At 39.3% G+C, this 23,733-nt stretch overlaps 1 protein-coding gene across 10 annotated transcripts; it reads right to left on the reverse strand.

The window, feature by feature from the left end:
- Positions 1–548: 548 nt before the first annotated feature.
- Positions 549–21,908, reverse strand: rbm47 (RNA binding motif protein 47). 10 transcript variants are annotated; one of them, XM_087799467.1, is made up of 9 exons: positions 21,051–21,242; positions 20,374–20,549; positions 14,097–14,218; positions 6,871–7,735; positions 6,230–6,557; positions 5,867–5,890; positions 4,932–5,141; positions 3,446–3,633; positions 549–2,902 (listed from the first exon to the last, which is right to left on the reverse strand). In XM_087799467.1, exons 4-9 carry the CDS (start codon positions 7,702–7,704, stop codon positions 2,651–2,653), a joined length of 1,836 nt encoding a protein of 611 aa, XP_087655593.1. In that variant the 5' UTR covers positions 7,705–7,735; positions 14,097–14,218; positions 20,374–20,549; positions 21,051–21,242; the 3' UTR covers positions 549–2,650. The 10 variants fall into 10 exon arrangements, with proteins under 10 accessions (XP_087655593.1, XP_087655601.1, XP_087655585.1 ...); XM_087799475.1 differs by having other exon boundaries at positions 14,097–14,221; XM_087799459.1 differs by lacking the exons at positions 14,097–14,218; positions 21,051–21,242 and adding an exon at positions 21,763–21,908.
- Positions 21,909–23,733: the final 1,825 nt, after the last annotated feature.

The raw sequence follows: 23,733 nt of genomic DNA on the forward strand, positions 1-23,733 counted from the left end.
CACCAAATCCTGAAAATAAATTTGAGTCATGGGACAATCCGCAGTGGTACAAATGAATAATGTCTCTGAACTGGACCAGACGGCTTTCCCCATGGTTACAATGTGTATTAACAGAGGGGTTATCAGATCTAAAACATGAAGTCATTTGAAATTTTAGGTATGAAATGATCAGTCAATTTTCCAAAACATTTTGATGGAATATGAATTTCTCCTATTAGAATTGGAGATGGTCCTGGTAGAATTCCAATCTCCATCCTAGGAGAGATTGGAATCCCAATATTCATGTCTGCTGCTACTCTATATTTTCCCATTTTTGGGATTATAAAAGTATCTTTTAATCGGTCATGCACAACAGGTGGTAATGTTAATCTCAACATCTCATCTTACTACCAAAAACAGCAAATAAATAACATGAAGATTTTCCTTTGTTCCTTTAGTTGCTGGCCCTTGTTTCCTCTACAGGGCTGGAAAACTTTTGATTGATTGGGTCCAATTGATCTAGTGTCAATTGATATAGAACACACAGTACACAAAGATGAATCTGTTCATCCTTTTTCAAATGCTTTATTCATCTACTTTATCTATAAATAGAACAATGTTGAACAAGCTTTAAAAATTATATCAAACAAAAATACCTCAGACAGGAGACAGCCAGCATATAGAAGGGGAAACATCTTTGCGATAAGGCACAAACTACTGAGGTGTTAAATGGCCACACACACTTTAACTATATATATTGGTCCAGAGCCAACAATCTGGTCTTCAGAAGAAATAAAAGAGTTTTCCTTCAAACGCGACAGCAGCTGGAAAAATGGACACAGACACTAGCTACATTTAAAAATGCAACCTTGCAGTTAAAACAGAGGAAAGGGTTTGTTCCCACCTATGAAACCAAACCAGTTCTAGAAAAGTTACTCAAAAAACTTCCAAAATTGTCTTTTTATACAAGTTACACATAAAGAAAAAGTAATGCTTTCAGAATATATTAGACCTTTCCTTTTACTTCATACACACAATATATGTAGGTAGAGCATATATTAAATATATCCTGACACACAAACATTGGAGCAGTTTGTTCTTTAGGAGTGAAAGAGGAGATACGTAGTCAATCAGGAGCAAAGATGTTCTCGAAATAAAGTTGAACACTTCTCACATCACTTAAAGAAAAAACAGGTTGAAGTTTGGACTTTTCCGGTATTGAATAAATGCAAAAGACAAACTGCTTGTCATGACAATCCTTAAAAAGATTGAACATACACATATTAAGTCATCAGAGAGAGAAAAGGTATTTCAAGATGTGTATTAAAACATTTTCTTCATATGAAAGAGCTCACTTCGCTAAGTAAAAACTCTAAGTGCAGAGTTGTCAAGCACAGGTTTGGAGGGAACTTGACTGAAAATGCAAGACTTAAAGCATTTCATACAACATTCTTGGGACAAAAGACTGTAAGGTGTTTGCTTGTATTAACAATATATCAATTCAACAATGAAACCAACTGAGGAGATATTTGAGCTTGGTCTTTTTTATATATGTTTTAATTGCGACCACAGCATTAATTGTAGTTACTGTCTATTGAGATTTGCTTGTGGTCTGACAACTATGAGAATTTGTGACATCACAATATATTAAAATAAATAATATATCGTAGTATCTTTGCTTTCATTTTTCTTCGTCTAAATTCATTGATGGTCAATGAAATGTTTGAATTGACATTACTTCTTGTAATAATAGGAGGGTCAACTCAGATACCAATATTCCAAATGCTCCATTTCTTTTTGTAATTTCTCGTGATATAAATAAAAACATTAACATTTTCAGTCTTTGTTCGGAATGATGCCCCTATTTGCATTTACAAAGAAAAATGGTCAGGACTTTCTTTCCATCACGGATCCAAAGTGTTATTTCTTTCTTCTGGGATCCAGTGAAGTTCTACTATTGACTTTAGAAGCAACGTAGGAAATAAAAACAATTAAAAAAATCAATTTGTTCAGATTTCGAATGAGACATCCACAAAAACATGTCTGGCATCAAGAGCCCCCAAAAATTATTATTTTTTAAAAGCAATCCCAAGCAAATAAGCATCTTCATTAATTAAAATTGAAAAAAAAACACAATGTTCCAAGCAGTTATTTTGAAAGTGGACACACTTTCAAACTCATAGCAAAAACCTACAGCAGCTATAAAATACAACATTTAAGTGAAAAAATACTACAAGCAAACATTAGTAATACGCAAAACTGCTGATGTCAGTAGTTCCTGTTAGTTTGGAAAAAACCTTGACAATCAAGTTTCACACTTCATGTTTCTTTCCTGCATCAGAAAAGAATAGTGCCCTAGAATGAGTTACATAAGCTACAGTGAATACAGTTTGAATTGATTTTATCTTCATAAATATCTAACTGTACCTTCAGTTGACAACACGTTGGAAGAGTTGGCATTTGACTTACTGACTTTGAATGGTTTGGTTTTAGGGCTTCTTCAAATAAGCCTGTTAACTGTATCATGCTCTCAGGTTCTTGTAGGTCCAGTTTTTGGTAGGATCAGGTTCAAGAGAGGTTTCCCTGCAATGGACGCTGTTGAGAGGGTGCAGCAGTCGAACAGTATCAGGCAGAATAATGCGCGTCTACAATTCAAGTCTGGCTTTTGAGATCAGTATGTCTGGTATACATCGTGGATGGGCAATTGAAAGGCCGCGGCCGGAAAGGACTGAGGAACCGCGTAGCCGGCGTAGCCCCCGTATGCTGCCGCAGCAACAACCGCGTTCTTCTGCAGAGCTGCCAGAGCTGCAGAGTTTGCAGCGTAGTTTGTGATCGGGACATATCCGGCTCCGTAGAGGCTGGCGGCTGTTGGGATGCGTTGAACATTGTGGGCCATAGCGTATACAGGAGTGATCGGACGACCCTGGAAAAAGTGATACATCAGAACATCAGAGAGGGGACAAGTCAGATAATAGAAAGAATGGTTTGTAAATTAAATCAATAACAGACTTTTGTGTGTACGTGTGCGTGGCCATATGGATGTGTGTATTCTCAAACTCAAGCTTCTTGGATGAGTCCCAACATGCAGTATATAGATGGCCAAGGACATAATTCTATGATGCCTTTTATGTAGGACCAGCTCAGTACAACAAACCCCTATACTCATAATGTAGTCCAACTGTTTAAACACTTAGCTAAACCTTGTGTTATATAAGGGCCAAGGTGACCCGAAAACAAATGTATGCGTGGTATCCCTTGTGTTGCTTCCCTTGACCCAGAGATAACACAAGGGTTAAATAAAACAGCGAAAGACTCAAATCAAACTTTTGTGCCCATTTGTTAGCATTAGAGCTACCTTAATTAAAAAAAACTTTTTTAGCAAAAATGTACCGTCACACGATGAACCACACCACACTACAACCATCACTCCAGTACAGCCATTCATGCCAGCCATTCACGCTCTTACCTGAAAAGGTGGCGGAGTAGAAACAGTGGGCAGAACAGAGGAAGCAACACCGTTGCTGTGTTCAGTGTGTTGAATGGCCAGAGGGTTCATTAGATGCTCCACGCTATGAACCTTCCCCTCCTCCATCATCTTGGCTGCAGGCCCTGCACTGAAAACTGGGTACTGCCCAGCGAGGGTTGGCAACGCCACTGCATGTAGAGAGGCAAGAGATGAGAGCGAGGATAACAACAGGAAAACACAGAAAGTGGAAGATTCCAACCCTTCTAAAAAAAATGAGTTGATTCCCAAGAACGTTAATAGGAGACACAAACACAAAAAGAAGGAAACGTAAGAGGTGTTGTAGTGTGATTTGGATTATGACGGCGGGCAAATCAACAGGATTAACCTAAAACTTCCACCACAGTAAGACGAACAAACACAAACACAATGTCAGCCATTGTTTCAGGAAGACGAAAAGAGTTTTAACGTAATTGCCTGTGATTTAAGATTTGCCAAGTCTGGTCACAATATTTGAGGTCCAACCCCCAGAAGGATTGTTATAATAATTCTCGTCGAGATCAGTCAGTAAGTCTCCAGAACATGCATTTAATGCCTTGATGCTCAGGGACAGACGTCCATGACATCAGCTAACAGGACGGATTAGAAACAGTTGTTTGTCAAAGGTTCCTCGCGTGTCCTGAAGATGCTCATGTCGTTGCTCTCTTAGCTGAGAGTGTTATTGAAACACTACAAGGCCAGGTAGGTTAGGCAGGCATTAATGGTTTGTTCTGTGCCCTATTTCTGAAACATGTGTCCACTGAGCAACATGTTAGATAACACAGCAATAAATGTGTTGGTTTACAGTAGATCTTTTACTCCACATCTAACCATCCGTCTAATATGTTCACCGCCTTTACTCTTTTTATTGTGAATCATGCTTTTGATAAGGGCCAGAGCTCTCAAGATCAAAACTATTAAGATGGAATATGGCTGGTAAGGAATCAAATGAAAAATGATAAAATGAACTACATTAGAAATTATTTGTTATGTATTACTTATATTATATTTAGCATTCATATCTTTTCATACAATCGTTTCAGCCTCAGGCCAGAAATGACTTCGACGTCTGCCGGTAAAAATGGCACATTCCCATCAGGAAGTAGTGGCGTCACATGAACATTTTATCAGATCATCCTGTCAGACATGTTCGTGTCTGATCACTTCTCAGTCTGCAGTAACGATAAATCTTCTTATCTGCTTCCTTTTGACAAAATTTTGTCAGCAACACTTACTTTTAAATTGTGAAAAGCAAGCGAAAAGTTACTTTCTGCTCATGCAAACAGGGAATCGACTTTAGATCACAGTCTTTTTGTGCATGAGCATCCAGCAGCTTTTTTTTTTCAATTTACTTTTCAGAAGACAGGAGAAAGACAGGTGAAAGAAGACGAGCAGGTTAAGGTGTTGTAGAATGGGTGAAAATATGCACGACTTTGTCTAGCTCACTGACTTGTGCCAGGTTTGAGGGCAACTTGATTGACAGAGGCCGCAAGCTCCAGACTGGGCATCAACTCATAGGGCTTTTCGGGCTGCTTGGTCTTGCCTTCATGGTAACGGCTGTAGATGCCACGACCGGCAGAGTAACCCCCGAGGTAGGACCCCCGAGGTCCAGGGGTGCGGTTACCTGTGGCTGCACGACCTCGACCTCGCACAGAACCTGCTTAAAATATGATGAGCAGTATGAACACACAGGGTTGTGTTTGGAGACTTGGGGTCAAACTTGATATGAATGCGGTTAAATTTGGTTAAGAACATTTGCTGAGGAAGAAGCTGTTTTGTGGCTAAGAAAGACGTCGCTTGAGGGAATGCAGAGGATTTCTTTTCAATTTTAAAATAACAGTTATAATAAAGGATTTCATTTCTTCCTTTTTTGGTCTTCCTGCGATGAGTTGTTGCAGGTGAAAATAAAAGTTAACGGACAACCATAATTGTTAATGCTTATAAAAGTTAATACTGACTTCAGATATATGCCAAAAATCGCTAGAACCGCTAGATCTAAGTGCTAGTTTGCTTTGCATTCTACTTTATTCATTGGGTTACAATGTGGAAATTTGAATCTTTAAAATAAAAGCTTAAATCCAAAACAAAGTTATCATAATGACTTTGGTCTTGCTGTTTTTTGTCTGACAGGACCTAAAGAGTTCTTTACTTCAAGTGCACAGCCAACTCCCCATAGTAAATACATTGCTAAGCTAGAAATCTGTTGTTCTACTTCCTGTGAGTAGTTTCATATTTATAGAGCTTCACAGGATTGTCTAGGGATTTAAAAAGCTCTGCGGTCGGAACATGAACCTGAGATGGGAGGTGAAAGTGCAGCAGGAAAAGATGTTAGAAAGCTCATTATTCATTGTAGGTATAAGTAGAAATAAGGACGTAAGCGATTACCATTGTTCTGTATCATTGAGGATCCTTTGGAGAGAAAACCACAACACAATGATTGTTGAATAGATTCTCCTGCTCACACCCGAATACCATTTAATCAATCACCAAAGCTAATGGGATTAACACATAGTGTATTATGATGTTGCGCAACATACATTTGTAAATAGTTATTTGCTGACTCAATTTGATTTAAACAATTAAAAATCACAAAGTTCATTCTTGTATCAGTAGGATCATTTCATGAGGTTGTGTATATTGTAATCACAGAATACATTTTCAAACTATTAGTAATTCCAAATTTAACAACATCACCACATTCCGTAGATACCTAAAAAAATGTTTTTAGAAAAGGAAAGATGAACAAACCTTTAACGAAGTAATCTCTATTGGGTCCAATGAGGGTGCTGTAGGGGTAACCATAGTAAGCCAGAGTGTAGGGGTCACACTGGTACAGGTAGTTCTGTGGGGTTGCCTCTGGAGAAGCTGAAGCCCCTTTAGTGGCCTTCTGACGGGAGTACTGCTCCTTGTCCACGGGCTTGGCCAGCGTCACCTCGATGCAAGACCCCTCGATCTCTGTGCCGTTGAGGTGATCCATTGCCAGCACTGCATCATCCCGAGACGTAAAGTGGACAAAGGCGTAGTCTCGTATTTTCTTCACACGTTCTACACAACCAGAGTTCCACTGGCTAAACATCTGGTGGGGAGAGGATGTTCTATTAGTCACATTTGTGTATGTTATGCACTTTAATGTCTCTCTGATACCTCAATGCTAAACAACGAACTGACCCGACTCTAAATGTTATTGTAAATATGTCATACGGAGTAATGAAACAATGAATAGCATCAACAAGATAACTAAATTATGTCCAGTGTCTAGTTCTAGTTGCAAAATTTACGGAAAACTTAAGGAAATTGCGTATAGGCTGTCCTGGACGTCTGCTCTGGTGTTATTGTGTGAGTGTTGGCACACGGGTAGATAAAGTGCTCCTATATCAGGGGGTCCTTACCTGTCTAATTGTCTCTTCACTGGTCTCCATCATCAGATTCCTGACATAAAGGATTTTGACTGTTTCCATTACATCTTCATCGACATCAATCTCTGGCTCAGCCCAGTCCACTGCAATCTGGTGGCCCCATAGTTGAATTCTACCTGGCATTAACTTCCGGCGGGCCATGGCAGCAGCACGGTGCGACTCGTATTCGACAAAGGCAAAGCCACGATTCTTCATCTTGTCTGCGGCGCTAGCGTAGACTATTACATCGAGCACACCCTCTGTCACCTTGGAGACCTCTTCCAGAATTTCTTCACGCTTCTTGGTCTTAGGGATTCCACCGATGAAGAGGCGACAGTTGTCCACGGAGGAGCAGACGCCTAACAGCCTCCCACGTCGGACCTCATAGTTATTGAGCTCGCGCACTGCTCGTTTGGCCTCGTGTTTCTCGGTGTACATCACAAAAGCGTATCCTCTGTTCTTGCCATCAAAGTCCATCATAAGCCTCAACTCGTAGATGCGTCCCACAGACTCAAATATGGGGACAAGCTCATCTTCATAAACATCCCTTGGGATCTTGCCCACGAAGATTTCACATCCTCTTGGTGGAGAAGGAGCACTCCAACCTGGAGGCGGGCCGTATTTACGCTGACCATTCTCCTGGACCATGCTGTATCCGGAGCGCTCCATCAGGGCCACTAAGGCGGGCTCGTTGGGAGTCCTGGCAGCACCGTCAGTGGGGCTGATTTGTCCTTGGACAGAGTGGTGGGAGGATGTGTGTTTTGAGGGTTTCGTAGGGGTGCCACAGTTATTCATGGTTGAAGAGGAAGCAGGGTCTTCAGCTGTCATTCTGTCAAAACCATCCAATCAGATCTGGGCCCTGATGAGGAAAAAAATTCAAAACATTAAATAAAAAATGCAATCAACATTTCAGAGCAAAACAAAATTTAAATAGTTTATACAGTATATTGAATATAATATAACAGTGTCACTGTGTTTCTTTTCTCTTTTTTTAAATCAAATGATAAACGTCCACAATAGCATTGAATGTGAACTCAACGGCTAAGTACAGCGTCTATAAATCCGCGCAGCACCTCCTGCTATCAGCAGCTTTTACAACCTTGTTTTGTTGAGTTCCACAGATCCCTTGCTGACCCCTGACCCCAATCAGAGAGAATGAGCAGCTGTAAAACCAGCAAGCCCAAAGTTCACAACGTTCAACTCTATCACATGTTCTTTGCGAGCATATATAAAAGTTAAGTTATTCTGTTGAATTATTGCAAAGCCGAGAAAGTTTGGACTTCAAACTGAACACAGTCATTCATCTCACATCGCCTGAATAGATTTATAATCAATAGAAAAGACAATCTGTATATGTGTGTGTGTGTGTGTGGCCAGAGAACAATAAGTAATCTGTTTCCTAAGTGTAAACCTCTTACTTATTATTATTTTCCAACACTGTGAGCATTCAGAACGGAAAAATCCAACTTTTTTTTTTAATCCCCCAAATCACCTTCAGTGTGCAAGTACGCTGCAGCCAATCAGTGCAGACAATATATCGTACTATTTGAGGTCGAACCGAGCACCAGATAATCTTGGGCCCCATGGGTTTTTGTGACTTTCGAACTAAGATTTTCTATTTTAAGAACGTTTTTACAAAGGGGTTTATTCACAAAGAATTATGTCAGAACTAAAACGGGAGATCACACTGGAGGCTTATTGTCAATTTTGTAACCTCTAATTTGCTCTTTTAGGCACAATGGAGTTTCCTACGTCATCATTCAGGCCTAATTTGAAACTTTTTCTTACTAGCTTAAAATATTTAGCAACACATGAAAGTACCTGGCACCGTGACACATTTTGATGAGTCAAAAATCACATAAAGAGAGCGTCGAAATATAGTTTGTGTCAGATATGCCCGAGCTCGATCCATGTATTTTTTTGTGTTGAATACATTATAAATGTTCATTATTTCTTTAACTAGACTACACGCACTGTAACTGACAAACAAACAATGAGCAGGTGTATAATCTGTATACAAATACCTAAGTTATAAGAATGTGTCTTTTGGGAACAAAAATACATTACATGTTTTTTGTAGTATTATTGGTTTTTTTTCACGATCCTTTTGAGAATTTAAATAATCATAATTCTGTCACAAGTACATTCATATGAGCTAAATTATTTATTTATTTAGACAGCCAAGTAACACATAACTACTTTCCACTTTGCTCTATTTAAGGAAATATTAATAACGCAACAATTTTTGTTAATGTTATCGAATGTAATTTTAAAGTCATTACATTGAGAACACATTTTTGTTGGTGGAACAGTTAACTGAAAGTCTGAGCTGAGCAGCTGAGCTGAGAAAAACATTTAAAAAAAATTACATCTACAAAATATTTAGTTTTTCTTTGGGTCTTTTCTGTAGAAACAAGTTGGGATTTTAAACCAAGCTAATAAATAAATATTTGTTTTTCCTGGTAAAATAAGGAGGTATCTTTTAAGGTTAGAGTGTGTGACAAATGCAGCCTACAGAGTTAATAATTCACTCAGGAGAACAAGGTCAGATTCGTTTTATAAACTCCAATGAAATAAGTGACATGTAAGAACATCCTCAGCAGGTGTTTTATCTTTATGCACTCAGAATATATGCTATCAATTATGAGTAAAAAATCCAAGTAAAACACATTTTATTATTTTATTTGGTATCACAGTTGCCTTTGTCCAAGATGTAGCCAAGGAAAGTTAAGATTAAAATGTTACCTTTGCTTTTTAATATTGGGAATTGTTTGTAAAGACATGGTTGTGAACAAGTTATTACATAGTACTTATACTTATACTATTCTGAATGTGCGGCGAAACCAGAACAATGCCTCACTCAGTCGGCACCTCAATGCTGAGTGACACTGATCCAGAATTCCAGCATCTTATGGGGACACGTGGATATGTTGAGGCGACAGACTGGCCGTGTACGAGGAGATTTATAAAACAACAATCCAACAAACAAATCCAACAGGATTTCTAGTGAACTGCATCCAGTTGATGATTGAATTAGTTACACATCTGTATCATCCTGCACAACATGTGGTGAGTTATTGATAGAATATTCTCAGTTGGAAACAAAGTTCTTAACCCTTGTGTTATCTCAGGGTATCTCATGTGTTTGTGGTATCCCTTGTGTCGATAAGCCTCTTTCTTGTGATCGTAGATGCCGATCAGGAAGTGAGTCCAAAAAAAAGAAGCAATGTGAAGAAAAACATCAGCAAAGAAACATTGTTGGAAAGAGGAAGAGCGCGGTCAGATGAGAACATCTACCCTTGATGCTTCACAGCAGCTGGGCTGCTCAGCCGCCTCCTCTAGTCCACCAATAGAGACAGGTACAGCAGGGCAGTGAGCGCACAGGGCAGCCTCCTCCTCCACACACACACACACACACACACACACACACACACACACACACACACACACACACACACACACACACACACACACACCCGGACAGATCTCCAAGGGAACATCAGTGTGGGTGGTGCTCTTATGTATGTGTGATTTAAACACACACACTCATGACATGTGCTCCTCAGGTTTTCTTATTTCTTCTTAGAGCAAAGCATTATCCCTGCATATATTAAGTAGTTATTAGCTGAATTATTATTATGATTTCCCATTATTTTTTAATTCCAATTACATTTTATTTTATTTTATTCTACTTTAAAAGTAAATTCACCTCACAGCCACAAAATAGATCAAGTTTCGGTATTTCCTCCATTTTAGAAGACTTGACAACAACAAAAAGCACAGTGCCTCGTGTCACCAACACTTGTGTGACATGTGAAAGGTTTGGGTGCAGCTGTTTGAGGACCACACGTCATGTCAGCACACGACAACAAAGGTGTGTAAATGTGTTTCACTCCAGCCCAGTATTTATTTATTTTTCGTTTCTCAATGTTAAAAATGTGAACATGTTCCCAGCATTGCTCAGCCACGGCAAACACCACACACCTTCCTGGGCAGTCAATAGTGCAGAAGAGATGCCATTGAGACAAGCAGGCGTAAATGTTGAGTTTCAGTAGAAAAAAGTAGAAGTGGTGGGAAGCGAGTAGAGAGAGATGGGCAACCAAGTTTCAGCCGCTATTGAAACCAGCCCCACTCCTTAACGACTGAGTAAACACATGATAAGAGTCTTCATCTGAGGACGGGGGAGGGGGAGAACTCTTGGATGATTTCTCAAAATAACCGAATTCCCATAGTAACGTGATTCATTTACTTAAAATTATAGCGCAATGTATTTTGGTGGCACGTGGACTTGCTTATCAAGCAACATTTTGGGGGTCAAATGGGGTCAGCCCACTTTATAAATGTACACTTATTAGTGAAACAACCATCCGGGCCGAAAAGTACAACTGGGGTGTTCTAGTGACTGAACCGGACCATCTTTTAATCTCATCAATGGGTAACTTTTAAAACCACAGGAAGAGCAGAGAGACAGATTTCAATCACTGACCGACTCTCTCTACACAATAACACGAGTTATTGTGTAGAGAGAGTCGGTTATTGAGTAGTGAGCTCCTTGTCCAGTCCAAAAGAAAACCTCACAGTTGTTGTAACCGTACTTGCTTTTATAATAAAGTTAATGTCAAATTGTATTTTAATGTTGATGTTCTTTTAATTATAAAAAATATTTTTACTGACCATATTTAATAAAAAAAAATAATTTGGCTAATTTGACAAAATTCTTTGGTCGGGATGTTTTTTACTGACTTTACTTTTTAATGTCATTTTTAAAAATAATGAAGATGGTTGTACCATATTACTGACCAGGCTTTGGATTAGACAGAGAAAACTAAAAAGGTGTTTTAGTGTAGCAAAAGTCTGATGTTGTGTTTAATGGGTAGTAAATCCCCAAAAACACATGTTTAACCGAGATAATCCGAGGTGTTGTTTTTCCACTTTCCTTCGAATGTTTGGGTCCAGCATCATACAGCACCCACAGGGATCTCAACAGGAAGGGGATTCACATGGAGAAGTACCAGCTCTAAACTGATGTGACTCTATTACTAAGGTCAGGACACTCAAGTTCCTCAAATACCAAGATCCAGCTACTTTTAAGACAGTGTTCTTCTTCAACTTTTGACCCAAATCACCAGTTTATTGAGTGTGATCAACAAACAGGGAAGAACAGTGGGACAGATTTACCAGTGAGTTTTGGACGCACACATGTGCCACGTAGGCTTAGGTGAAGATATAAAGTCAGCAATAAACCTGTGCTAATCAGTATCCAGAGTAACACGCAGAGTAACTGTATAAAATTCATTCACAGGCATAAATAAGTAACTTATCACCAGACTAGAGGTTTATGTTTTCCATTCTTACAGACCTTTTTCAATTTTTTTGTCTTTCGTAAACTTCCTGCTTCCTCTTCTGGAGAACCACAACTTGTCGTGTCGTGTCTGCTGTTTGTATGAACAGTAAGGGGTAGTAAAGGGATTGTGCAGCTAATATCTAACATTTGTAGTAGACGTTTATATATGAAGACATAGCAATAAAATGTGCAGACAATTGACTTCCATCGCCTTCCTTGTGCATATTAGCATATTATCTCTTTTCATTAGAATAGTGTTGTTTGTCGAGCGCCCTCAACATGATCAAGTAAACACTTCTCTATTCGCTTTTCGCCCTCTTTGCTGTCTTTTGTTTTTGTCCTTCTGTGTACCTGTCGCCCTCATTCCTCGCACTCACTCAAGCTCAAAGGAGAGAGTAGCGAGGGGAGAGAGGAGGGAGAGGACACAAAGTGTGACTCGGGGTCCAGATGGAGAGGGGTGAGCAAGGCTAATGAACAGAGTGAGGAGAGGAGCCAGTGTTCCCTCTGTGATCGCTTCAGGCCTCCCTCAGTGTTAGAAAGCCCTTCAAAGTCAAACTGGCCTGAAGAATTTCAGGTCAGGCGGAGTGCGTAAGTGACCACCTCCGGCCCACCCTGGCTTCACCACAGAGGGATGATTCCAGTTCATTTACTCTATGAGCCCCCCCCCCCCCCCCCCCGCTCTGGAGATCTCCACATTTATACCTCAAAATCACTCTGATATATATTTTTAATGATACACTCATTTTAATCTTCTGGCTTCAAGTCGTCACATACTGGAGTCGTTCACAACACAATAGTTGACAAACACGAGCGCGTCGTGATTTAGCAGCAGGTCGGGGATCAAGACGTGTTTTTAGACGGCTAAAAACTAGCGCAGGTTTAGAATCGAATTAGCTTTAATACATACAAGCAGCTTTAAAAAGCATTCCTCAGGCTTATCAGTGACTCTGCTGAAGGTCAAAGAGGACGTTTCTTCAAAAGACGTGACTACAAATTCAACGACTGATTAGTTGATGCCATTTTAAAGCAATTTTAAGAAACATGGCTCGGATTTTGAGCATTTCAGGATATTTACATCAATAAGTTGTTATAAGTTCAGAACTTAAAATAAATATAAATTGTACATTTGAGTTAATCCAGGTGAAAAGACGAACTATTTAAGAGACGTTTTATCTAAAACCTTAGAGTTAATTGGTTGTTGTCTCTGTTATTAAATAAAATATACCCAGTAACTGCACCTTAAAGAGACGTGATAAAACTCCACCCTACATTTTGATAAAATGGCAACCTTTACACCCGTGGTAAAACTTGAAAAATTGTCCCGCCCTGTCCACAAACACTTTCAGTAGGGTTTGTTTGTGAACGGCTGAGAAATTGACTTGTCAAAATAAACCAGTGTAGATGATATAACTCATTCCAGACCCAGTATTTAGAAATACAACAGCTGGAAAACACCAACGTGTACAAACATAAAACGCTCACAGGGTTCGAAGTCTGCGCAGTATATGATCGAGAACCCGGAGGTAAGTGAGTATTAATAGCTTTGTGTACTAACTGATTCACTTCTTGATCCCAGCCTAAAACACACACATAATGTTGGGTCACCACACTGGTTCCACTGGTTCGATTGTGAGTTCACTGATTAGTTCAAGTGCTATTGTTTTCTACTCTAATGATTTAGTCTTTGGTTTAAGGGGTGTTTCTGACCGAAACACGTCAACTTTCGGACAAGGAAATACCAAACATATTTCTGAGATATAATTTTTTCATATAAGTAACTGGTAAAAAAAACAAAAGAAAAACATTTCAATCGTACCTACAAAGACTAAGCAGCATATTTAAAAGATAGATCAAAAATAAGTACGCTTCACGCTACCTGTGTCCCAAAATCAGCAAGGTGGCGTCTTGAGGTCAGTGCTTAGAGCTCACAATCTCTGCCAGTGCACTCTTCCTTGTTGTCACTCCGGGAGATGCTTCCTGTCTGACTCCAGGAGTCTGCTGCTAAGTAAAGGTGTTTTAATGTTTACTCAATTTCAATGACCAGGGAAGAAGGTGGGGCCATTCATGGCAGGTAACCCCCCACCTCATTCCTCCTCCTTCAGTCTTTCTCCGATAAGGAATACGACAAAAGGGGAGTGGCCGAGTAAATGTGATGACCTTAATGTTAACTGTTCAAAAATGACCCGTTTTACAACAGAAAGTGTTAAATTTGGTTGAATTACAGTTTTAAGAAATGCTCATTAAAGCACAAGGTACAGATGATTATATTTTTGTGGGGTTCTGAATTACCATCAGTATCCAGAAATGTTTAAAAACCCTTCCCTCTCTGTGGTACAGAGGAAACGCAAGCTATAGTTCTTCTGTCAATGATGTGTCGAAGGCTAAAATGATTAATGAAAATGTAGTAATGATATTGGTTAAAACAACATATGTGTATGTATTAATGGATTATTTCAATTATTACCAGGAGGTCAATCATGAAATATATTCATTCAATGGTTCAAGTTTTGGTGAAGAAAGAAAACATTCCGGTCATATTTGAGTCACAGCGATTCTCCAAGAGCACAATGAGCAAATGCACACGACCTAGAAGAATCCTCAGGGCGAACAGAGCAAATGGTCTTATCATGCAGGGAACCACACTTTTTCAAAGTGTGTATTTGTGTGCCCAATGGCCATTGTGCGAGTGACACATTAACCATGGACTCTGTTAATGAAGGACATGCAATCAGTGATTCTTGCTGCACACGCACACACACACACACACACACACACACACACACTGTAGGTGGACAGTCAGAAAGTTAACACACAAGACATCTATTCACAGGAGCAATAAGACGGAGTGAAGGCCAGGCACAATCATAAACACCCTTTACAAGGTGGAAGTGATCATGAATCAAACACCAGGATGACTTTACAACCACCTAAATGCATCACTCTGTTCCACTTGAATACACATTCTAGCAAACACTTTCTTAAGGCATTGTTTTTTTTGTTTTCAAAAATAGATGAACATATTGAATATATATAAATTACCGACATTCAGAAAATATATTTACATGTATATTGCTACTGCCTCATCTTTCAAGTTAAGAATGGCTAAGAAGAAACACAAAACTTTAAAAGATTCGTCAATTTAAGAAGAAGTGTTTCCAGATGTTGCTCGATTTATTTCTGTGAATCTTCCTAATATATTAAGACAGGACAATGCAAGAATTAAGTGGGAAAGCTTAAATGTGAATTAAAAGTAGAATCAAAAAATGTTTTGTTTCCAGTGTTGTAAATACAACAACTGAGGAAAAAAAAGGTGTGATTATTTATTTATAAATGAGTATTTAAGGACAATATTAAAAATGGACTTTATCAAAATAATGCTATTAATTAAAAATAAATAAAATAAATGTCATAATACATTTTCTTGGAAAGAATTTGCAATAAACTTCAATTCAAAAATCCCTCCACTGCCTGTACGGAGTCAGTCTTAGCTATGCTATCACTCCAGATGTTGATGTTTCGGGGAAAGAGAAACATGAAATGGATACAATCACATTATTATCAGAGCTCTTCGTCTGACCTAGAAAAGCCCATAAGCAAGAGTATGCTCATCAAGTGTATACATTTTAAATTATAATCATTAAATTGAAAACATCACTGAAAGTATTATTAAATGTTATTTTACGAAGAAGCCTACAACCTTCTAGTTCAGCTTTAGAACTGAAATGTTTTCACAAGCTATGGAATCTAAAGAGCACTCAGAGCTGATGCATGACTGAGTTGTTGAACCTGACTTTGCACATTTTATTGTAATAGCATTGTTTTGGTCATTTTTCACCGGTTTACATTTTATAACGATATACTGTACACATTATTGTGTACATCATTTTTTTTTACAATAATAACATCTGACACTTTTACTGTGATTGTTGTGGAATCATATCTTGGATCATCAATTCCTGCCCTCACATCTACGCATTTAACTTTACTGCCTGTTATATGTTTGTTATCAACGTGTTGAGGAGGTTTCCTGACACAGTACAACACAATATTCTCGTTTTCAAAGCCCAAACGATGGCATTCTCTGTCCTACAACAATCTTTTGTTTTGTTACATTTTGTACATCACTAATGATTGTGTTTAACAGAAAAAGAAGAAACAGCGTACCATCCAGAACTATTGAATATATATTTACAAACAGTACACGCTATTCTTTCTATCAAACATTGTAAGAAAGAGATAGTGTGGCCATAATGGCCTCGAGCCATTATCATTAACAAAGATGACTCAGCAAAATCTGTACGAGCACACACACAAACTTCCATCCTAGGAAGAAAAAAAAGCTTTAGCCTTTAACCCAGAATTCCCTCTGTCATGTGACTTGCTGTGGGACGCTGACAGATCTGAAGTGGGATAATGTGTGTTTAGGTGTCCCTGTCAGGGTCAACAAGATGAGGAAGTCAAGAGCGAAAGAACGCCGGGGAAAACAGCTGACAAATGAAAAAACGGAGAAAGAAGAGAAAACAGAGTCACGCTGATGAATTCTCACCACAACTTGAGTCAGTTATTATCTGACCACCGACCATTCACTGCTCCAGCGTCAACACTGGTGACTGTCGCCGCCACAGAACAAGAGGAACCGGTTCACACTAAAAAAGTTAGTTAGAAGCAAGAAAAAAAATGTTTTCAACAATAATACAAACTTAGAAGTCAGGAGGTTTAAACTGACTGTTACAATAGCCACTAGGACTGTATTCTCCTTGCCCCCCCTGGGTCTGAACTATGGCCTCCTCCTATTTAAAAAAAATGATGCAAAATTAACAGTTATTTTCGCTGCGCAAATCCTGGACTGCTGTCATTAACAGCGAACTTGTGGTCCCCTCAGTATTTTGTTTATATAAGTATCAAGTTCACTTTTTTACTTGCAGAAGTGAAATATATTGCAGGAGGAGGAACAATTAGAACACAGGTTTTACTGTCAATGAGTTGTATATGTTTACCATGCTGTTTGAACAGGAGTCTGAATGTAATACTGTATTTCTATTCCTTCCAGGCTTATCCAAATGATCCTCTTTCTTCAAACACTCCCATCAAGTTAATTTCTTTGACTGTTGACTCTATAGGTATCAATGTAAACATTAATCCTCCGCAGTCTAGCGGGCCACTTGACTTGACGGGCCATGTTCAGCTCCTTAGGGCTTGAGTTTCGAACATATTCATGTTGAGCTCATCAACAACCAAAAACTCTACAACACAAAATAGCCAATTGCAAAATACTGTACCAAGCTTAGATTTTATGAGAACGATCGGGAAAGAGCTTGTGGGATCAGCCAGTAAACTAGATCACCATCAAGAGTTGAAACTGGGATAACAAAGTGAGTTTTTTTATATTAAAATAAAGAGAAACCTAGCGTTTGACTAAGCACGAGTGGGAAGCTAAAATGCAAGCATACCTTTCTTTTTAAATCCCTAAAATCAGTGGTGCAGTATCCTTAAATATCAAACTTGTTTATGTGCTTTAACTCTTTCATCCTCCACGATTCTTTACTTTCCTATTCTGCCAGTATCAAATCATCTGCAACACACAGGTCTGCAGTCCAGACAACTGGACCATTGTGCAGCAACATAGGTATGCACGGGAAACCTGCTTTCCAAAAGTCAGACAATTGCTGCAAGTAGTGCATGTGCACAAGGTAGGAGTCTTAACACGGAGCCTAGAGAAAGAAAGTGAAGAAGACCACGTGAAATGAAGCGTTTGACACTGAGGAAGGGGAGGTGGATTTAACAGTGTCAGCATACAAAGGTGCAGAGGTCATGAGCAGGTCGACTAGAGAGTGCAGTGCTGTTGATCCAGCCCTCACAGTAAGAGCACATACCCTGTTTACACCTATGGTGTGTGTTCGTGCCTTAATCGGAAAGTTCCCCAAATATTTGAAATAAATAAAATAAAAGAGTTGCTAGATTAATGATCTGTCAAAGTGAGAGTCATTTCCGACTATAATGTACTAAGATAGTTTGGTTTTCATCTTTATATTTGTAATCAGCTTCAAAGAGTTTATTGAAAAATCACTTCTATCATTTCAGGGTGTAAACCGTGACAACAAACTGACGACAAAAGTTATATCCTGTATTTGGTTTAGGCTACACCTTGATTTACCTTTAATCTTGTTAAGTCAACTGGACAACATACTAAAAACTCAAATGTTGCATTTCTTCTTATTAGACAAGAAATACGTGTATCAGACATGTCGAAATCTAAGTATTGTAGCTCTTCTATACTTTCTGTGTCGTGTCTTTTCGGTACCAAACCAGACTAAACCAACTAAAAAAGCACATTTTTTGGTTATATTTAAAAACGTTATTGAGCTAAGATAAGATTTGATTTACTGTCCATCGGAAAATACCTGTTCAGATTATTATAAAAAAAATAATGAATAATTTAAGGTGTCACAAGAATAAACACATTTCAAAGTTTTTTTTAAATCTGTGTCTTAGAAATGGAAAATTGCATTTTACATGTAATTTCTCTAGACCTAATCAAGTGACACAAGGACATAGAATGTGTACATGTCAGTATTTTCTTTCAAAACAAAAGTCTTGACTGTCCAATGTTTGAGAGGGGATCAAGAGGGAGGTAGAGGGTGGAGGCGACAGAAGAAGAATGTGGCCATTGTGCTTCCAGGTATGTGTGTGTTTGTGACAAATAGAAAGAGAGGGAGTGAAGAGAAAGTGAGGTGATCAGATCTAGTTACATGTATTTCATAAACAACACAGTCATGCTAACAGGACCAGTTCTCTTGCTCTTAGTTCTGTTGTTAGAGTGTCCCACACAAACTCAAACACACACTTCAATGCTTCCCTATCATGAGCATGAGGCGATCATGTGACATGGTCATGTAGTATATGTGTGCAGAAACGTATCCTGTTCATGATGTTTGTCTTCCTCACTCTGTTGCTTTTAAAACATCATCAGCGTTCTGCTGTCAGTGCTGTTCTGCCGACCTTTTTTTTTTTTTACTTTCCTTGACCTGAGATCAGATTCACACACTTTAGACTTCAAATTCTAGGTCTTTTTAAATTAACAGCTGACGGCATTGACGTCCATGAAGAATTACAAATCTGAATTTGCTGTATCTTTAAGAAATGGAATGTAATAGAGCAGGTTGGAAGAGGAAGATCTACTTTATTTGTGTTTTTCCAGTTACAGCTGAACAAAAATGTTACTGCCGTCCAAAACTTCTTCTGTTTGGTTTTGCTTTTACATTTGGATGAAACTGATTGTCATCGAGTCATCAGGTCTGACCAGCACGTCAGCAAACACACCTGTCACACACCTTAAAGTATTTTGGGCTCACTATAGAAAGCAGAGGCGAAACTAATGCTCGTCATGTTTCTACGGTTCCTCCCAGTTAAAAAAAAAAAAAGTCATCTTTTTGATTTCAAACGAGATACAAAAGTCACATCTTATCTTCCATTTTGACTCCTATTCTAAAGGACAAGTAAATAACTTATGCAAGTCTTTTAGCGGTGTAAAAAACGTCTTTACAGAGGCATGTATCTAAAAAAACCATAGTTAGCCTTTGTTGACCTACGTTTTAAAGACAATCCACGCCAGTACTGAAGATAACAAAACTATGTCTTTCTCGTGGCTTATAGCAAACATGTATAGAATGTAAAAGTGAATCAGAAACAATGATAAAATGTGTCTGACAGCAGGAGCTCAGGATGTGTATACATCAAACAAATTGCTAACAACTTACGTGACTATGGCGTAAATCCAGCAGCCGGTTCTTGGCACCATGTCTGACCACCAGCTAGATTTCTCACTGTTCAACAGCCACACAGCGACTCACACAAGTGCTCATCAGTTTACCCAACTTTCACCCTGCTTAACCAGTTTCTGAGAAACACACACACACACACACACACACACATGAATGCGAGACAAAGCCCACAAACACGCACACTGAAGCACAAATAAACAGTCTGTGTCCTATAACCTTGTAGTGAAGGTCAATTGGGTCAGTGTGAACCCAGGACCAGCTGAAAAATCTCCCTTCAGAATCCCTCCTGTGATGAGTGTGTGTTCACACGTGTGAGTGTTTGCTTTCTTTAAGTCTTACATATCAAATGTCACAAAACTGCTCACGGCTCACCTGTAGAATGCCGGGTTGTGCGGTCGCCGCGCCTCTCAAAGTTTTCGTCTGGCACTTTTCAAACTAGAAATCCAGCATGTCACTTTCTCATCTTCTTCTTCGTCTTTCCCTCCGCTGCTGGGCTGGATCGTCTAGGGTTCCCGGGACACTTGCTGGCTTGTCAAGGTGCCTCCTGTCTTCAATGACAGGTTCCCAGAGCGCACAATCAGAGGCGCGCACACAGCAAACACACAGCAAACACCGACCGCTAATGGAAAAGTCTGAGTTTCTCTTCTCTTTTTCTGGGTGTTTTTTTTTGGATCCTGACTCAGATCCTCTACTTTTCAAGTCTTCTTCAGTTCAGGCGTGATGGTGTCAGTCGGCACAACAGCGAGACAGGGTGGGGGAGATGCACTAGGTCTCACAAGTTGGAGGAAAGAGGAGAGAGGGAGTGTTGGAGGTGAGGAAAGAGCTCGATAGAAAGAGGGAGGGAGATATTGAGGGTGGGAGGAGGGCAGTGGTAATTAGTGAGTCTGTACCTGACTCTCACTGACATAAGCCCCAAATTCCTCAGAATTTCGGGGGGGATAGGCAAGTAGGGAGAGGGTGAAAGAGAAAAAAGTTCTGAGGCACACGAGGATCAAAAACCCCTCCACCCAAAAAAAAAAAATTATGTTCAAATAAGTTCTTACACATACCATCGCTGACACGTCACTCAAAGTTACAGGATGTAAGGCGAAGCTGGTCTGGTCTGGTGGTTCATCTACGATTCAGAAATCCTTTTCTCTCCACCTGACTCTGTCGCTTTCAATCTGTGTATGGTGTACACAGTAAAACTCACCAAACCAGACTGCCCAAAACCCCAACAAACCTCCCGCCCTCCCACTATGCTATCACTTCGAATGGGAAATGCTATCCTCCTCTCTCCCTGTCCTGTTCTTGAGTGTGTGTGTGTGTGTGTGTGTGTCTGTGTGTGTTATACATGTGTGTGTGTCAGTGTGCTTATGTCTTTACATATGTGTGTGTGTGTGTGGTTTCGGGCCAAAACAGCATTCCACTCACTACACACACAACTCACAAACCTGTGACCTCACAAATAATGGAACATAATAAGGGGTGGTCACACACCTATATTTCTTTTTAAAAACCACACACACCTGAGGTTGTTAGTTCGGTCCCTCCCACTAGGTCTGTGACACATCTGAGTAGTAACTGCCCACATACAAAAACAATCAAAAAACGTTTTTTTGTTTTCTGTTCTCAAGAAAAACAAATGACTCTACTTTTCAAAACAAGTGTTCTTTATAAGTCCATCCAAGTATTGCTTAGTTCATTTGAGAGAGTCTTTGGAAACACTTATACTCAAGCATTCACCTTCCATGTATTCAGCTTTGCTGCGCTGGTGCTTACCTGACGTCCTGAGTGGGGGCGGTGCGAGGGACTTCCTGCTTCCTGTGCTCAGGTGTGGGCTGGCAGCTATTTCTTTATCTCGGTGCGTCGCAACGGAGAGCGAGCTGGACAAACCTGGGTCATCAGTTGGCTGAGAACAGAAGAGGGAAGTGATGATTTTGTGTGGATTCACCAACACACACACACACACACACACACACACACACCACTAACTGTAGGGAACTTGTGTGTGTGTGTGTGTGTATAGGAAACTGAGATTGAGTCAGACGTGCTCACACAGAGAAATAAAGTTTCGACACAGCAGTTGAACTTCGGAGGGGAGGAGGCCTGGGCCGCTGGAAGTGTTGCACAATGCATTTCACTTTAATGCCTGGTTAACACACGTTCAGATTGGAAAGACTTAGACATTAGAAGGTAGCAGGTAAATTCATTTACAATCATGGCATGTTTGTGCTGCACATTAATGGTCTTTACTACTATTACATATGTGTGGCCTTGGTTTACTTTATGACTGTAGAATTGTTTCAGTAAATGCTACGATTAACATTTTCAATATTGACTATATATATATATTAAATTACTCTGAGTTTAAGTGTGGAACAACAGTACAAAAGGGGAAAAGAGGCTGGAAGAACTGTTAACACGGTACAAACAGCAGAGGTAAAAAAAAAAAAGAAATCAAAGGTTCTTCTAAAATTAATGTTTTTCTTTTCTCATTTAATTAACATTCAACTGCAACACTATTATTTCTCTCACCCCCTTTTAATAAACTCATAGCTGGGGCTGTAAATACACTCTGCGATCATAAGTCTGCCATGATTACACCATGATGACCAGGAAGCTTCTCATTTCAGAGTCACGGTTATTGAAGTCATGTCGATGGTGACCTGATCAACAATAAAAGGGTTAAATGAATTTAAAAGACAATAGGCGGCCATGATGGAACTGGTTACTATTGTTAGACGTGGGATGGTTTGTAATTGTGTTGACACCCTGGGTGAGTGCTGCATTCTCATTCACGTCACATTCATTCCTTGTTCAAAAAGGGTTGGAGAGTCAAACATTTATCAAGATTAAATCAAACATATTTTTCAAGGTGAAAGGTTTCCGCTATCTTATTTCCTCGTGTCGTCTGGTATCGGAGCTGCTATTCTGACAGATAAATACACTGACTACTGTTGATTTAACGTAACTTTGTATGAACACGCACCTTGAAAAACAAATTTAAAGTAAATACTAGCTAACTTGAAAAAAAGCCTTCGGATTCAAAGAATATTACAAAAATAGCAAATACAGCTATGAGAGGCTATTGAGGGGAATTTGTGGTTGATAAATATCAATATATGTTTAAAATCATTCACATTAGTCCCTTATTCATCCTCCTCTGTACATAGTGTCATTTACGCTCAAGTGAGATCAAGTTTTTATTTGAAGGGTTTGTCACATAAGCTTTATGGGTTTATATTCATGTACATTAGGTCACAAGGGTTCAAAGAGCAAAGATTGTTGCTGGAAATGATTTTCCATAAACAAAGTTAAATCCAGTGAAATCTAGTGCTTTAGCTTCCAAATTATGAATGATTTAACCTTTTTTCTGATGATTTTCTTCATCAAAAATGACAAACTGAACTTGGTTAAATCCCTGTTTTACATTTGTTGAAAGTTTATTCTTTATGATTTATTTGGTGTTATGTTACTTTCCTATTTGGTTAGACGCTTGTAGACTGCCAGGTAGAACGCAGGAAACTCTGGTGACCGTGGAGCTTGGAGACTAAACAGACGAGTGAGCCATAACATCAGACCCTGTGCTGTTTTATCTGTACGTCAAAATGTCCCTTCCTGCCCTAACACAACACAAGAAAGGACAACTTACGAATCTTTCTCGTCTATTTGTGACTGTGTGACTAGTCAATAGGCTCACAAGCAAGTACAGACATACACAGACTTTTCACAGGGTGTAAACAAATATAA

Source organism: Callionymus lyra, chromosome 1 (genome assembly GCF_982586985.1).
Source record: "Callionymus lyra chromosome 1, fCalLyr1.hap1.1, whole genome shotgun sequence".
NCBI classification, from domain to species: Eukaryota; Metazoa; Chordata; class Actinopteri; order Syngnathiformes; family Callionymidae; genus Callionymus; species Callionymus lyra.